General features: G+C 40.7%; 1 protein-coding gene across 5 annotated transcripts in view; it reads right to left on the bottom strand.

Annotated features, from left to right (window-relative positions):
* Nucleotides 1-16,285, bottom strand: part of loxl3b (lysyl oxidase-like 3b) — a 32,277-nt gene that overhangs the window by 12,196 nt on the left and 3,796 nt on the right. For 3 of the 5 annotated variants that reach the window (XM_026153089.1, XM_026153086.1, XM_026153085.1), the window contains exons 2-8: nucleotides 13,287-13,637; nucleotides 12,371-12,534; nucleotides 10,980-11,197; nucleotides 5,829-5,894; nucleotides 3,273-3,329; nucleotides 2,092-2,299; nucleotides 1,832-2,012 (exon numbers count right to left, since the gene is read on the bottom strand). In XM_026153089.1, the coding sequence (XP_026008874.1) occupies nucleotides 1,832-2,012; nucleotides 2,092-2,299; nucleotides 3,273-3,329; nucleotides 5,829-5,894; nucleotides 10,980-11,197; nucleotides 12,371-12,534; nucleotides 13,287-13,629 (1,237 nt within the window). In that variant the 5' untranslated portion in view covers nucleotides 13,630-13,637. The remainder of the gene's footprint in view (nucleotides 1-1,831; nucleotides 2,013-2,091; nucleotides 2,300-3,272; nucleotides 3,330-5,828; nucleotides 5,895-10,979; nucleotides 11,198-12,370; nucleotides 12,535-13,286; nucleotides 13,638-16,285) is intronic. The other 2 variants (XM_026153087.1, XM_026153088.1) reach the window with 2 other exon arrangements.

Raw genomic sequence — 16,285 nt, 5'->3', positions numbered from 1 at the left:
AAATGATGACAGAGGTCAGTAATTTGCACCAGAGGTACACTTCAACTGTGAGAGACAGAATGTGAAAAAAAAATCCATCAATCCACATGGTAGGATTTGTAAAGAATTTATTCATAAATTAGGGTGGAAAATAAGTATTTGGTCACCTCAAACAAGGAAAACCTCTGGCTCTCACAGACCTGTAACGTCTTCTGTAAGAAGCTTTTCTGTCCCCCACTCGTTACCTGTATGAATGGCACCTGTTTGAACTCATCATCTGTATAAAAGACACCTGTCCACAGCCTCAAACAGTCAGACTCCAAACTCCGCCATGGCCAAGACCAAAGAGCTTTCGAAGGACACCAGGAAAAGTATTGTAGACCTGCACCAGACTGGGAAGAGTGAATCTACAATAGGCAAGCAGCTTGGTGTGAAAAAATCAACTGTGGGAGCAATCATCAGAAAATGGAAGACATACAAGACCACTGATAATCTCCCTCGATCTGGGGCTCCACGCAAGATCTCATCCCGTGGGGTCAAAATGATCATGAGAACGGTGAGCAAAGATCCCAGAACCACACGGGGGGACCTGGTGAATGACCTGCAGAGAGCTGGGACCAAAGTAACAAAGGTCACCATCAGTAACACACTACAACGGCAGGGAATCAAATCCCGCAGTGCCAGACGTGTTCCGCTGCTGAAGCCAGTGCATGTCCAGGCCCGTCTGAAGTTTGCCAGAGAGCACATGGATGATACAGCAGAGGATTGGGAGAATGTCATGTGGTCAGATGAAACCAAAGTAGAACTTTTTGGTATAAACTCAACTCGTCGTGTTTGGAGGAAGAAGAATACTGAGTTGCATCCCAAGAACACCATACCTACTGTGAAGCATGGGGGTGGAAACATCATGCTATGGGGCTGTTTTTCTGCCGAGGGGACAGGACGACTGATCCGTGTTAAGGACAGAATGAATGGGGCCATGTATCGTGAGATTTCGAGCCAAAACCTCCTTCCATCAGTGAGAACTTTGAAGATGAAACGAGGCTGGGTCTTCCAACATGACAATGATCCAAAACACACCGCCCGGGCAACAAAGGATTGGCTCCGTAAGAAGCATTTGAAAGTCCTGGAGTGGCCTAGCCAGTCTCCAGACCTCAACCCCATAGAAAATCTGTGGCGGGAGTTGAAAGTCCGTGTTGCTCGGCGACAGCCCCAAAACATCACTGCTCTCGAGAAGATCTGCATGGAGGAATGGGCCAAAATACCAGCTACTGTGTGTGCAAACCTGGTAAAGACCTATAGTAAATGTTTGTCCTCTGTTATTGCCAACAAAGGTTATGTTACAAAGTATTGAGTTGTATTTTTGTTATTGACCAAATACTTATTTTCCACCCTGATTTACGAATAAATTCTTTACAAATCCTACCATGTGGATTCATGGATTTTTTTTTCACATTCTGTCTCTCACAGTTGAAGTGTACCTCTGGTGCAAATTACTGACCTCTGTCATCATTTTAGGTGGGGGAACTTGCACAATCGGTGGCTGACTAAATACTTTTTTGCCCCACTGTATATGTGGAACCAGATCAGGTAACTTTTAGATATGCACTGGTACTTTTCTATTAAATTTGAGCCCTCTGAAGCACTTTCTTACTACAAGCCTCATTCACCCAGTCACACACACAGGCACTTTTTACTATGCCAAAGTACTTGAAACCTAACATTCACACACTCACACTGATGAATGCATAGGGGGCAGCTTGGGTCTCAGTATCCCACTCAAGGATACTCTGACATGCAGATTGGAGGAGCCAAAGATCACCATTGTACAAACTTTTTAATCATTCCTGACCTTGACCCATGCGGGCACCGGTGAGAGCCTCCTTGGCGCTGCCAAAGCCGAGCTCCCTGCAGACAACGCTGGCCGACAGCAGATTCCAGCGGTCGTCGCACACAGTCCCCCACACGTTGTCTTTCAGCACCTCGACCCGACCCTCGCCTACCTTGGCACCTCCTTTCAGCCTCACATTGGACTAAAGAACAAAGAGACACTTCACGTTATTCAACTATGCCAGCACATATCTGTGACCACTTCACAAAAAAATACTTTACCGAAATTTTCAGTTTCTTTTTCAAACCGCTGTTTTGCATGAACAGTGGCCCCGGCATGCAGCTAATGACAGCCGGCATGCCCCCTGCGCAGGAGGATGTGGCGTTTGGCTTGTTGAATTCCAGCGGACAGGCGGCCAGATGGACCTCTGTACCCGTACATGCCACAGAGTGAAGATGGAAGTTGTTCTTCTGACGTTCCAAATACAACCTGGAGGGAGCAGAAGCACGGGCAGGGACTGTGGTGAGTGAAATACTGAGCAAATCAATACCCTGATTGTATTTATGGTACACAGAAAAAAAATTATATATATATATATATATATATATATATATATATATATATATATATATATATATATATATATATATATATATCACACACACACACACACACACGCAATAATAAGAAATGTTGGTGTGGTTTGTTTTAAACACAAATAAAGATTATGATTATCACTTGGGTTAACAAAGATGTCACATTTTGGAAAATATTCATTACTCTGTCCTGCTGAACATTTTACAAGAGGATGTATAATCCATATACAATATATAGCTGTAGTTGGTTAGTGTAGCAACAAAGGCCGCCAACAGGAAACTTATACGTGCACAAACTTAAATAAAATCTTGGCAAAGGTCTCTGCTTGGCTGAGAAAAAAAGTCAGGTAACCTTTTATAAAATAGCAAATGGTTTTTACATTTGCATTTTGCTACTGATTCACTCGATTCAGAGCACAGAGAACAGATCAGAGCCTGCTATTTTTTAGTCTTTGTGCTAAGCTACGCAGACTACCTGACTCTATGTGACAAAAGCTATTTCATCAGTTTTTCAACACTAAAATGCTCTTTATAATAACAAATCTTTGGACATTCAACAACACAATCACATATACGGTACGCACACACATCTATGACAATTTCAATATTCAAAATTTTGTTGATTCTACTTTATTTTTTTTTCATGTCAGTATGTCAGAGTTATTCTCTATAAGTATTCACATGCATGGGACAGGTTGTCATACTGGAGAGAATGAATCTGGTTTAGACAGTTTTTCTATTTTTGAAGAGGGGAAAATTCAATATTTTGGCTGCTTTTAGGCTAATCTTGCTGACTTCATTAGCATGTGTGTTGGTCTTTGCAGACAGGTTGAATTTCCCCACTTCGTTGTTCATTCTCAGATTACCTTTTGCCAGGGCTGCTCTGTTTAGACTTATTGATAGCTTTAGCTTTGGGTGTCTGCCTGCAAGGTAAAGATGGGTTAGAGTGCACAGTTAGGTGAAGAAAGTGATGTGACAAAGTGAAAAATCATTGTAACAAAGACTGCGTAATACATTATAGGGTGTTAGTACAGATACACTCTTCAAAAGGATGTGCCATATTCAACATAGAGGCTAAGCAACTGTCGTTACACAGTTATAAAACACTGTTTTACTGATGTAATGCAGAGTAAAAATGCACAAAAAGCCCACAGGCTAGTTGAACCAAGCACATCCTTCTTAGGTGAATTACAACAAAATTTCAACAAAAATAGACTGAAAACAAAACACAACAACATACAATGTTGGCCATTAGGGCAGAGACCCGACAGGTTTAATTAGCATTGACATAAGTAGATACACTTTATGGACAAAAGCATACTCAGATTTCGCCTTTCCTTTGTATACAGTTGGTGTGACGATGGTGGCCAGGAACAGAATAAATTGTGATACAGTTGGTATGTCCATATGCTTTGGGCCATAAAGTGTATCACATGTTTAACACGATCACTGACACATGGTTAGTACAAACTAAGCTACTGTGATTGATGTACTTTTATGTCAGTGTGAACTTTAAGGGTTTTTTTTTTTATATATGGTATGGCATTGCTTTATGTGTGGATGGGCTGCAAACAAAAAGCAGATGTGTCAGTTTCCTGCAGGTCTAATGGTTAAAGGTCACATGACAGTCCATACAGGGTCTGTGGGTAAGGGTGATCTGTGCTTTGTGTTGATGGATTTTTCTTTTAAATGTCAAAGAGTTTCTTACTTATCCCAAAAACTTCAAATGTCAAGAACTGAATCAAATAGAATCTGCAAATTGTAAATGTATTGTTTTAACCAGAAAAAAAGAGTATTTCAATGTTGCTCGATTGCCAAACTAATAAGAGCACCTTCACTGCTTCAATGTGAAATAAGAGTACGCAGCTTCCAGGTGGTGCTAATCAAAGGTACTTGATTAACTGATAGTCAGCGAGTATAAAAGTCTCTATAAAAGCAGAAGCTGGGGCAGGTTGCTAGTCCTTTGGACAGATCAGACCACAGTGGAAATGTCTGGCCACGATGCGCCATGTTTGGCAAAAACCAACCACAGCATATCAGCACAAGCGTCTCATACCTACTGTCAAGCACAGTGGTGAAGGTGATGATTTGGACTTTTTTGCAGCCACAGGACCCGAGCAGTCATTAGGTTCATGAGATCCTCTGTATACCAACGTATTATAAAGTCAGTTAAAGGTTGGCCAAAACGGGGTCATGTGTTGGGACAACAATCCCAAAAAATCTACAACACAATGACTGGAAAAAAAAAAACTATTTCAAGCTTTGGCATTGAAAACCACAAACTGGAAAAGGACAAATTTATTTATTCTGATCGTTTTGAGGGATTAGCTGACTTGAAGAAAAAAACCAGCATGGTCATTTAAGGTCCCCAACGCCCGGGCCACGGAGTTGTTTGGTTCCGGGCCACGAGAGTTGAGGCTCGGGTGTGAAATTTATGGTTTCGAGGGTTTTTAATCAGTTTTTCGTGTTATTTTTTTATTGTTTTTATCATTAACTCGGTTTTCCTGGGTCTTTTCCCGTGTGTTATGAGTAAATCTTCTTTTTTTTGGTACCGGTACCGGTTTTATTTTGTTGTATTTATCTGCGACACCTTAAAGGTTGGGGACTGCTGATTTAAGGTATATTCCTTCACACCACATTTATCTGTTAAGCTTAGCTATTCACTGTAATAATTCATTTTCCTCAGGAGCAAAAGTTTAACCTCAGGACACCAAAAAGTATCATGTAACACATCCAAAAACATCTGTGGTGCGACTTCCTAATACTCACATACCAGGATGAAACAGGATGAACTGGATAAAACAAACACTGTCAATTATTTGCAGATTCTACCAGATGCAGGTCACTTTCGGTTATATGAACTCTGCAGTCAAATGTCTGCGACTGCTTCAGTGTAAGAACCCAGGATGAAAAGTTGCTGACCTCCTCCAAAAAGCAGGCCATAATGAAGAATGGGATTTCCAGCTGTTGCATTAGATTAGGAGGACTAATGCATTAAAACAAACAGGCCTCTGACACTGCACAGATTGACAACATCTGTATCATCAAAAGATTCATTATGTGTTTTGTTATTAATACTGTGGAATGCTAAGAATTTTAGTAAGAATGGGTTTGTGCTGATGATATAAATATATAAAATTTAAGTAATATGCTTTGACTTAGGTATCATTCTCAATCTGTGCTGTCAGCAGACATGTTAAAAGACAGAAATGGGAAGAAAAGTACCTTAGCACAATGTACCACAACCCCTTCATATGCTCCACACAACATAATAATATGAGATTAGAGAGGGGAAGGGACAACTAGCTAAAAAGCAGGCACTGAGTGGTTATTTTCTACTCCAACTGGAAACCCACTACCAAAACTACAGTAAACAAGAGTGCAGACAGACATGGACAGCGGATTTTCCCATGACAGTGTACCTTCCACCGGCTGAAACATTAACCTTTGGCCTGGAGACCTTCTCAGCTGCTCGCTTTTTCAGACGTCTGTAACAGTGAGACAGCCAAATTCCATCACATGCAGGAGAGAAACGACATCCAAGCACACAATTCACACTAACACATACACAGGCTGTCTTTGGTCAATACACACATTTAGTTAAGCTAGTGAAGAGACAGTGGTGAGTAACAGTTCTAGCATTCTGTAAGTACACATACATACACAATGCGCACATGTGTGATAACAGCTGAAAGCAACTCTAACCGTTGAGAATTCATTAGTGCAATGGACATCCTCAGTAAGCATTTATCAACACAGTATTGGTTATTGACTAATATAGCGCAGTTATATTTCATAGCTTGAGTGATAAAACAGCCTTGGCATGTCACAGATGTGTTACTCTACATGTGACCGTACGAAAAGATAATGCAGGGAAAAAAAGCTCGAGGTTGTGGTTATTTAGCTTGTCCAGCAGAGCGTTGCTGACTGCACTTTTTGCAATACTTAGCACCATGTGCAGCACATGTGGCAGAGCATGCATCCCAGCTGTGTGGCTGCTGTAACGCAGAGGCTTTACAATAAGTAATAAAATGAGTTTGTGAATTGCATAATGTAATTTATGTTTGTTTTTTTAGGGTTTTTTTACTCCCTATAAATCAAAATCAGCGCCGGCTCCAAAAATCCATTTTAGTAAGGATTACCACTGAGAAAGGAATTTATTAGTTACTAGTGATTGCAGTTATTTATATTTGATGGTAATCTCCTGTATTTTGACTTCCACACGCTTCCACACTCATGGCCAGGAACCAACCAGTGCAGAGGCTTTGGAGATGTCCTTGCATGCAGGGCCTCAAAACAGCGCGTAGGCTGATGTGGCAAGTCTAATACTAATCAGTTTAAAATTTGGCTTAAACAGGAAATGGAGTCACAGCAAAGTTCACCACAAGGGGAAGAGCAGGGTTTGTTTTTTTACAGTTACAGCTGCAACATATAGAGACTGGTTTGCAAAGCTCTGCACAGCATATAAAGACTACTGGGTACTTGAATAGCTTGCAGACTGCCTGAGCAAAACAGATCAGGTATCAGTGACATCACACGTAGCACTGATTAGGTCAGCGTGAAAGGAGGAGTTTGAGATTTTCCAATTGGAAATGTAGAAAGGTGGTAGCTAAGCCAACAGTTAATGTGAGTTGGACCAGCTGTTATTAGCTTGGACCGGAGGCTGAGTTTTACTTTGCTGATCTAATCTAACGCTCACTTATCGCCTCAGCTTCGTTGCCACATTGTTTATAACTACACACAACTCAAGGTATTTTTAAGTAGTGAAGTATGACTACTGGAAGCTCTTTGTTCCATAAAATATCACCAAAAAGATGAACATTGTGACTCATTTCATGTCCTGGTAGTCTGTTCATTATCTTACCCAGACCCCCTTTCTATGACTCCAAACCTCCCCCCAAAGCCTCAGCCTTCACACGTGTCTGAGAGAAAACACACATTTCCCCTCGTACTACTGTGAACCGTCTGCAGGGGACGAATAAAACGTCCTTGAATGGAGTGCAGCCAGGAATGTCTGCAGTCGCTCTGGAGGGAATCACTGTTCTCATATAACACAGCAGGGTCTGCTCTATCCAGTCTACATAGTTTTAAAACAAAAAGAAAGGCCTGAAATTTGGCTTGATATATGACGTTGGAAGCAAAACATAAAAATCACAAGATAGGTTATGTTTTTTATTGCAATCATAAGACATCAACACTCCAGGTAAAATCTTAACTGGTAATTGTTGTGATAACACAAATCGGACTGTGGTTTCCATTCATGCACACAGTTAACAGTCACGTCAACTTCCTTTGCAAAGTACTGAGTACAGCCCAAGAAGTTTTTCAGCTTTGCAGTCTATCCAAAGAACAACAAAAACATCCTCTGAATGAAGAAATAGGAACCAGAAGAGAACAATCAGACGCTCGTACAAAATGCTGAAGCTTTCCTCACACGAGCTGTGCTGCAGACAGCACATGCAGCGTTGGCAGGCGAAGTCTACACGCATTCCCTGTCACAGCCACAGTAAACAGCAGTCACTATAATGTCTGCTCTTTACTGTACACAGATTAAGATCTCGCTTGAGGTTTGGTCAAACTGTTGCCACTTTGGTTTACACACTAAAAGTGTGGGAATAATGTCAGAGAGGCTGCAGCAAATATCCCAAGTGAATGAGGGAAAGAGCAAGTTAGAGCCGCTGTTTACAAGCAGCCGGATTCCCACTGCTGGCACTGAGAAATAAACTTGGAAAAAGAAAGTCCGCTATAACTGAATTAGGGCTGCCACAAACGATTATTTTGATAGTCGACTAGTCACCGATTATTTTTGCGATTAGTCGACTAATCAGATCATGCATCCATTAGATGTAAAACTACAGCTTATTGCACCAGCAGCATCTGCTCTTATATAACTATCATTAGCTTACAGCTTTAAGTGTTTAAGGTCTGTGCTAACTAAAAATAAAGACAAGATGATAGTTTATTAAATTTTAATGAAACTTGCAGATTGTTTCGGTGAAGTTTAATAAACTCCTTGCTATCTAAAATATAACAGGACACTGGAGTATATTCTGGAGCATCTCACACTTCTGATAATCAGCTATCAACTATAACTTTAATCTCAGACAAACTGATTTACTCAGGAACAAATAAAATACTAAAAAAAAAAGCCAAACAATAACATTTTAAGTTATCTAAGTGACTCATATATATTTAACCTGAGTAGCGAAAGACGGCGGTGGGTTTGAAAACGATTTGCGGGGAGTCCGGTGTTCTCACGGCGCTAGTGAGCCTTGCCCCCGGCTCGCTAACGAGCTAGTGGGTAACAGATGTCTCCGAAAACGTCGGAGCGCTTTTGAAAATATGTGGTGTCCTGATAAACTGAGCAGATATTTGAGGTTTACACAGCTACATTCTCTCCTGAAAATATGTTAAACGTTTATTTTGTGACCCAGAAAGAATAATAAGAGTAACATTAAAACTAACTAGCTGCCGCCATTGTTGGAAACTGCGCTGGGCCGCGCTATGAATTCTGGGACACAGCTGCTTCTTCTTCTTCTTCTTCTTCTTCTTCTTCGGGGTTTAACGGTAGCTGACATCCTTGTACATGCAATGCTGCCATCTTCTGTTTCAGTCCGTTATTACACTCTTAAATCCTGCCACTTATTCCTGCGTCTTTTGTGATCGTACAAAGTTTCAAACGACGCGTCGACTATTAAATCAGTCGTCGACGATTTTGATAGTCGACGTAATCGTGACTAGTCGACAAATCGTGGCAGCCCTAAACTGAATACATTTTTATAGGCTGTGCAATTGGTTTCTCTTTCCTATCAATTTAAAAGAAGAGTTTGGTATTTTAAGAAGTATACATCTTCTTATTTTAGGGGGTTTGAGATTCATACAGTGGGGGAAATAATTTTTTGATCCCCTGTTGAATTTGTGACATTGTTCACTTGAAAATGAGCAATTTCTCATTTTTATGGTAGTTTCCTTTTAATGGAGAGAGGCAGAATATCAACCAAAAGTCCAGAAAAAACACATTAAATAAAGGTCGTAAAATGATTTGAAACAAGAATTAGATTCCCAAGCAAAACATCACTTAGTACATGGTGGGGTAGCCTTTGTTGGTAAGAACAGCAATCTCATGAGGGATTTTGTCCCAGTCCTTTTCACAGAAACCCTCTAAATCCTTTAGGTTTCATGACTCCACAGATTTTCTATAGGACTGAGGTCTTGAGACATTCTATGACCTTAATGTGGTTCTTCTTTATCCACTCCTTTGTTCACTTAGTGATACTTTTTGGGTCACCGTCATGCTGGAAAACCCATCCGCTACCTATCTTTAGGGTTCTGGCTGAGGGAAGGAGGTTCTCATCCAAGATATTACAGTACATATCTCCATCCACTGATCCCTCAATGCACTGAAGTAATCCTGAATCAACCCCAAAAGCATGTTTGCACCTCCGTGCTTGACTGTGAGGATGGTGTTCTTTGGGTTATACTCGGCATTTCTCTTCCTCCAAACATGGAAGGCTGATTTGTTGCCCAAGGGATCAGTTTTGTTTTCTTCTGTTAGCAGCACTTTCTCCCAAGCCTTGTCTGAATCATTTAGATGTTCTCTGGCAAGCTTAAGATAGGCCTCTGCATGTGCCTTCTTGAGCAGGTGAACCTTGCGGTCAGGCCAAGATTTCAATTATTACAGCACAGCGTGTTACCAATGGTGTTCTCAGTGACTGTGAGAACACCAATGCCTCCTCTCTTGGTGGTGAAGAGGTTGGAATTGAAGGAACTGATGGACAGGTGCTTCATACATATGCCAAGTTCAGATCTGTAATTCAATGATTGATTGATTGAAATCTATGTGCTGCATGGGCACAAAGACAATCTATGAGAGAAAGAATTTTGGCTGCTTGAAGAGGATCAAATACTTATTTCTCTCATTAACCTAAACATGTATGACTTTTATGTAATGTATTTTTTCTGGATTTGTGGTTGATATCCTGCCTCTCTCTGTTAAAATGAAAATACCATCAAAATAGAGCCTGTTCATTTCATTGGTAGTGAGCAAACTTACAAATTCAGCAGAAAATCAAACAATTATTTCCCCTACTCTGTCTTGGTCTTAAACATGAAGCTACTGCCAGCAGCCTTTAACATAAAGACCGAAAGTAGATGAAAGTAACAAAGGTGGAAGAACTGAAACAAGCGTCTAGGTCAAGCTTCACATTTACTATACAGACATGTGATCGTCTCATCTGAGTCTTGGCAACAAAACAAATGTCTTTCTCGAGATTAGTTGAAGATTATTATCAATAAATGGGGGATTTGCTTGTGTTTTCGCTGGTTTTTCTCAGGATCTTGGGTTTTTCCCACTATTAAAAAACATGCTAGTTTAAAATGGCCTATCTTGGCCTAAGACTCTCTCTCTCAAAAGACACCCTTTGTCTCCAGAGTTTCACTTTCTTGCTAAATAAAGGTTCCAAAAGCAACCAAAAGAAAAACACAAACATGCTTTCCCTTTTAAAGTAGTGTGGGGTCTCTCTTGCTGAAACGATATACACAAACAGCCTCATAACCTGATGCAATTCACTTACCTGTAGAAGTTTTTGTTGACCTTCCTCTCATGAGGGAACCCCAGCATGCCACAGACCACGCGGGTGTTTTTGGCTGTCCAGCCTACATCGCAGATCTGTGCCCAGCCATCTTTGTATTTCACCTCTACCACACCTTCCGTGATGGGCAGCTTCTTTTTGGCCACGCCAACCACTGGCCTGAGTCGCACCTCCTCGACTTTGTTCTCATCAACTTGTGCCTTGCAGAACAGGAATAAATAACAAATATATTTATTTATACAGGATCACAAGTTGCTCTTGGAGCTAAATTATATGGATGAAAGCTAAACTATTTATGAAACTTGTCCTGCATGAGAGGACCAGACTACACACTGACTCACGTCTGTACCGGACAGTATTTTTCAGGTCTCGTGCGCTCACTAACAGCTCACGAGTGGTAAACGTGACTCCGATTGCCAGCGATGCACTGACTCACTTCCGCTGCTGTTTATTTGGAAAAGAAAAATCTGGCTCTGGTCGTAGATTAAAGTCTGGATGCCACATTTAAGCAACCCTCACTCACAGCAACAAAGAAAAAGAGGGAAGATGGTCATGTATCTGAAAATCCACTCACTTATTCCTATGAAGCTTTTTGTATTTAATGCAATCTTCCTGTGTCATCTGCTCATTCAGTCTGTGAAGACGAGTCACCAGAATAACCTTGTTCACCTGGGACCATTCAGTTATGCAAACAACATCAAAGACAGAGACCGACTGGAAAAAAATCTCAGCCAGCAACCCACCTATGTGTGTGTCCTGAGAGGCTCTGAGTTGCACATCTTTATTTATTAAATGAGGGCATGGTTTAACTTTGAGCTTGACATTCATGTATTCTGCATAACGTAAGCCGAGGTGTTAGACGCAGAAGTCCTGCCTCAAGTACAGAAACTCATAAATGAACTGGTGACATCCATTTTTTCAAAATGCACATGAGTTTCACTGGCAATTGGTACAAAACACTTTTAAAACTACAAAACTACAGAGACCTAGATGAATGGTCAAATTAAACTACTTTACCTTCAAGCCTACGAAAGCATCATAGCCAGGAATTTACTGGATCAACAACAAAACAAGTGTTTTGCCCGGCTATAACTGACTGTAGCTGCTAAGTTTATTACAATTTTACCTCAGGAGTTTACACTTGGAGAAGCTTTTGCTTTCAGCAGGTTAGACACGTTATAGAAAAAGAGCTAATCAGCACCATGTGCACTAGCCACAGGTGGAGCTGCACAGAGGCGTTAGATTTCTTCCATGTGTGTAGTCCTTATATATCAAGTCTATAAACTGTGAAGAAAAAGGATTGTTTATAAACAAGTGACGGCTTCTTAATCGGCTCTAACTTAATCTCTCTTAAATATGTTTCGGCAACTTACATCAATAACATTCGAGTCCACGAAGCCGGGTATCCTCTCATCTTTGCAGACAACTCCGGCATCTTCATCGTGAGTGCAGTCGCTGTTGCCCCAGCCACGGGACTTGCAGAATTCGATGCTCTTCTCACCTCCGTGACACTGCACGTTGTCCAGCCAGATTTTTCCTACGCAGGCGACAGACTGTTAGGGAAACTCCACCACACTCCCAGGAGGGAGAAAGCAATAAACCCAAACCTGGAAGTAGCACTTGTTTGCAACACTGGTGGCTAGGAAAAAACATTTGCAGCTGCACTTACGATTTCGGTGGTTATAGTTTTATTAAAATCACTACAAGACTCTACAAGACTTTTTAAGGCTAGACACGGCGGCTTTCTAAGGTCGATCTAAATGCTAACATTGACGTCGTTACTTACACACAAAGGCAATGCTAACATGTTCATGGAATGTTAGCATGGCAACTTAATTAGTTCCAAAAACCTAAGTACAGCTAGAGGTGATGGGAATGTTATTATTTTACAAATATTTATTCATAAACATCTGGAAACATACTGTTTTTTTATTGTGTAGGACCACAAAAAATTGTCCTAATGCACTTCCTAAAAAGTAAAGGCGTTTCACAGTTACTACAATTTAGGTAGTATACTGAGGTGAACAAAAATACAGCCCCAATTCAAAAAAAGTTGGGAAGCCGTGCAAATGGTAATAAAAACGATTCTACTCAATCATTTTCAACACATTACACACTGGGGAGTCTAGACAAACTAGATTTTATGTTGGCACATAATGTTGTTGGAAACAACTACTTTTCTGAACACCCTTATGTGTGTTACATCATGTAAAACACAAATGGATGATCACACTGTATATTTAACTGAATGCTGAAATTAGACACACTCATGGCTGAAGCCACCCTTACCTTGGCCTTTGCCATATTTAGCACTGTGGGTCCATCCTGTGGCTGAGACGAAGCCCAGATGGTGGCAAAGTACGTGGGCGTTAGCTATCGTGAAGTCGTCATCACAGATGGTTCCCCACTCTCCCTTGTAGAACAGCTCTATCCGGCCCTCGTTGTGTTTTCGAGGATATCCAGACAGTCTGACCTTTAGTCTTTCGGGCCGGGGGGATGGGGATGGTGTCGGTGTCGTTGTGGGCTTTGACGTGGCGGTGTTTGACGGTGTAGTTTGAGTTAAACAGTGAGGCAACCACAACCCAAGCAGGAGGCTGAACGCTAACTGCTGCTTGCATCTTGATTTATCCATTATTTCAGCTGCATATAAAGGAAGGTGCAAGAAAGTTATTATATACTTCACATTTAAGAAAACACAGAGAGAAAACACAACACAGATATCAGAGTTGTACTGATTTCTACAACTCGTTTTTCACTGGGAAAAAAGTCTGTGCTGTAATTACCAAATATTCCTTTACGTCAATTCAGACAGAGATTTAACTCTTTCTAGTATTTTTTTGAAAAAGTCGACCCCTCTTTCTTAGTTAGATCAGCTCCCACTCTAATATGGTTTCATTGACTGGTATAAAAAGGTGACCCCAGAATTTTAACCCTGATTCCTTGAAGAGTCTCTGGGTGCCCCAATGCAGTGTAATGAAAAAGTACTAACCCTCTCCAGGATTTCTTAGTTCTTTTTCCATATTTCTCACATTTTCACCCCTTTTTAAATCATGATTTAACTGAGAGTAACCACTATCCTCACACTGGTCTCTTTACCAGACCTGATGAATCCAAAACTCCCTGAAAAGAACTTGTCTGACAAAGTGATGTAGCTTAAAAGATCTCAAAAAAAGCAAAACATTATGCCACGAACTGAAGAAACAGCTGAGAAACCGAGTCATTGACATCTGTTAATCAGTGGAAAGGGTTACAAAACAATTTCAAATCCTTTGAGAAACCACAGTGAGAGTCCTTATTTACAAATTGAGAAAACTTGGAAAAGTGGTGAACCTCCCCAGGAGTGGCTGGCCTTACAACTTTACTCCAAAAGCACATCAACGACTCTTTCAGGAGAAGTTCACAAAAGAACCCAGAACGACATCTAAAGAACTGCAGGCCTTTACTCCGTTAAGATCAGTGCTCATGGTTCAACAATATGAAAGAAACTGGGCGAAAATGGCGTCCAATACAAAAACCACTGCTGACCAAAAAGAACACAAAGGCTCGTCTCACATTTCCCCAAAAAACATCTTGATGATCTCAAAGACTTTTGGGGAGGTATTCTGTGGACTGATGAAAAAGAAGTTGATCATTTTGGAAGGTTTGAGTCCTGCTACATCTGACATAAAACGAACGCAGTATTTCATAAAAACAGCCAAACATGGTGGTGGTAGTGTGATGGTCTGGGGCTGCTTTGCTGCTCTGTTGCTTCAGGACGTGGACTTGCTGTAATTGATGGGACAATGAATTCTACTGTCAAACAGAAAATAATGAAGGAGAATTTTTGGCAATGACTTCCTGCCCTGAAGCTCAAGCACACTTGATACCAGCAAGTCCACCTCTGATTGGCTCAAAAAACAAAACAAAATGAAGGTTTTGGAAAAGTCCAGATTAAACCAGATTGAGATTCTAGCTTGTGTGACCTTACACGGGCCGTTCATGCTCGAAAACCAAATATTCCCCCATAGCAACTTAAAAGATCGTGACTAGATATAAGAAATGCATGATTGCACTTCTTGCTGGAAAAAGTGACACAACGAGCTATTATGGTTAATGGTCATTTACCCCTTTTGCATAGGGCCACATAGGTCATATATATAACTTTTAAATAACTTTAAAATAAATGAAATCCTGATTTTCACAACTATATTCTGTATTTACTCAGGTTATTTCTGTCTAACATTAAATTTGTTTGATGAGCTGAAACGCGCAAGTTTGACAAACATGCAAAAAAATTAGGAAATCAGAAGGGGCGCAAATACAGTAACTGCAACAGTATTTTCAGCACATCGCGCACAACACACAAACTGCTCGCCCTCAGTGTATTTTCTAAATAGCTGCAACTGCTGCTGAAAAAAGCGCCTCAAATATGCTCAACACATGGAAGGATTGATGTTAAGAGTGTAGAGTTGCTCCAGCAGTCTGATTCAAACCAGCTGGTTAATACTTGATTCTGATGTGTGTGGGGGTGGGAGGAGATCTTTTAAAAAGCACAGGCTTTAATGACCCCATGATCTGGCTGAATTTAAAGGCCACATGAATGTTTATATCTATTAAATTAATTAAAGTGTCCTTGTAGCTTTCTGTTCAACCTTTTTCAATTTGTGCGTGCTAATGTTTCACAATGCCGAACAGACAGTACTCTGGGTTAATAATTAATAATAAATTATTAATAAATGTTTTTTTCTATGAAATACCAAAAGTCTGATTTTTCTCAGAAAACCTCATTCTGCTCTTTTCGGCATAGGCCTGCTATTGATAACCTGACAGCCACGCTCCTTTTGAGCTTTCAGCGAGTGGACGTCTGTCCCTCCAGAGACACAAATGCAGCAGTGTGGTGTGTTTGTACAGAAACCACAAACTTAAGTTAACCTTTCCAAAACATGATCTAAGGCTGAGTACATCGTCTGAGTCCAATTTCACGCCGAATGGAAGGACACACACATTCACAGTTGGTCAGAAGAGGCTTTTAACGGCATAGCCAGCACGTCTGAAGCTGCTTATTTGTGTGTTCTGTGTCTTGAATCGTTCTCAAAAATATTTTTTAAGAAGAAAATCAAATGAAAACACTGTTTCCTTACATTCGGGTAGTTAGCAGAGCATATAGCTGCAAATGTTTCCCTTACAGAATAATAAACTGACGTTTACACACTTCCTTGCAGACATTTGTTGTTTTAGAATTTGTCTTCTTATTCTGTCAGACACACAACTTGAAAGTTGTTTCGCTTCTTGACTATGGTCTGTGAGAC

The sequence above is a fragment of the Astatotilapia calliptera genome, chromosome 19 (genome assembly GCF_900246225.1).
Source record: "Astatotilapia calliptera chromosome 19, fAstCal1.2, whole genome shotgun sequence".
Classification (NCBI taxonomy): Eukaryota; Metazoa; Chordata; class Actinopteri; order Cichliformes; family Cichlidae; genus Astatotilapia; species Astatotilapia calliptera.
Note: the sequence above shows the minus strand (reverse complement) of the source record. Positions and strands in the feature narration are given on the sequence as shown.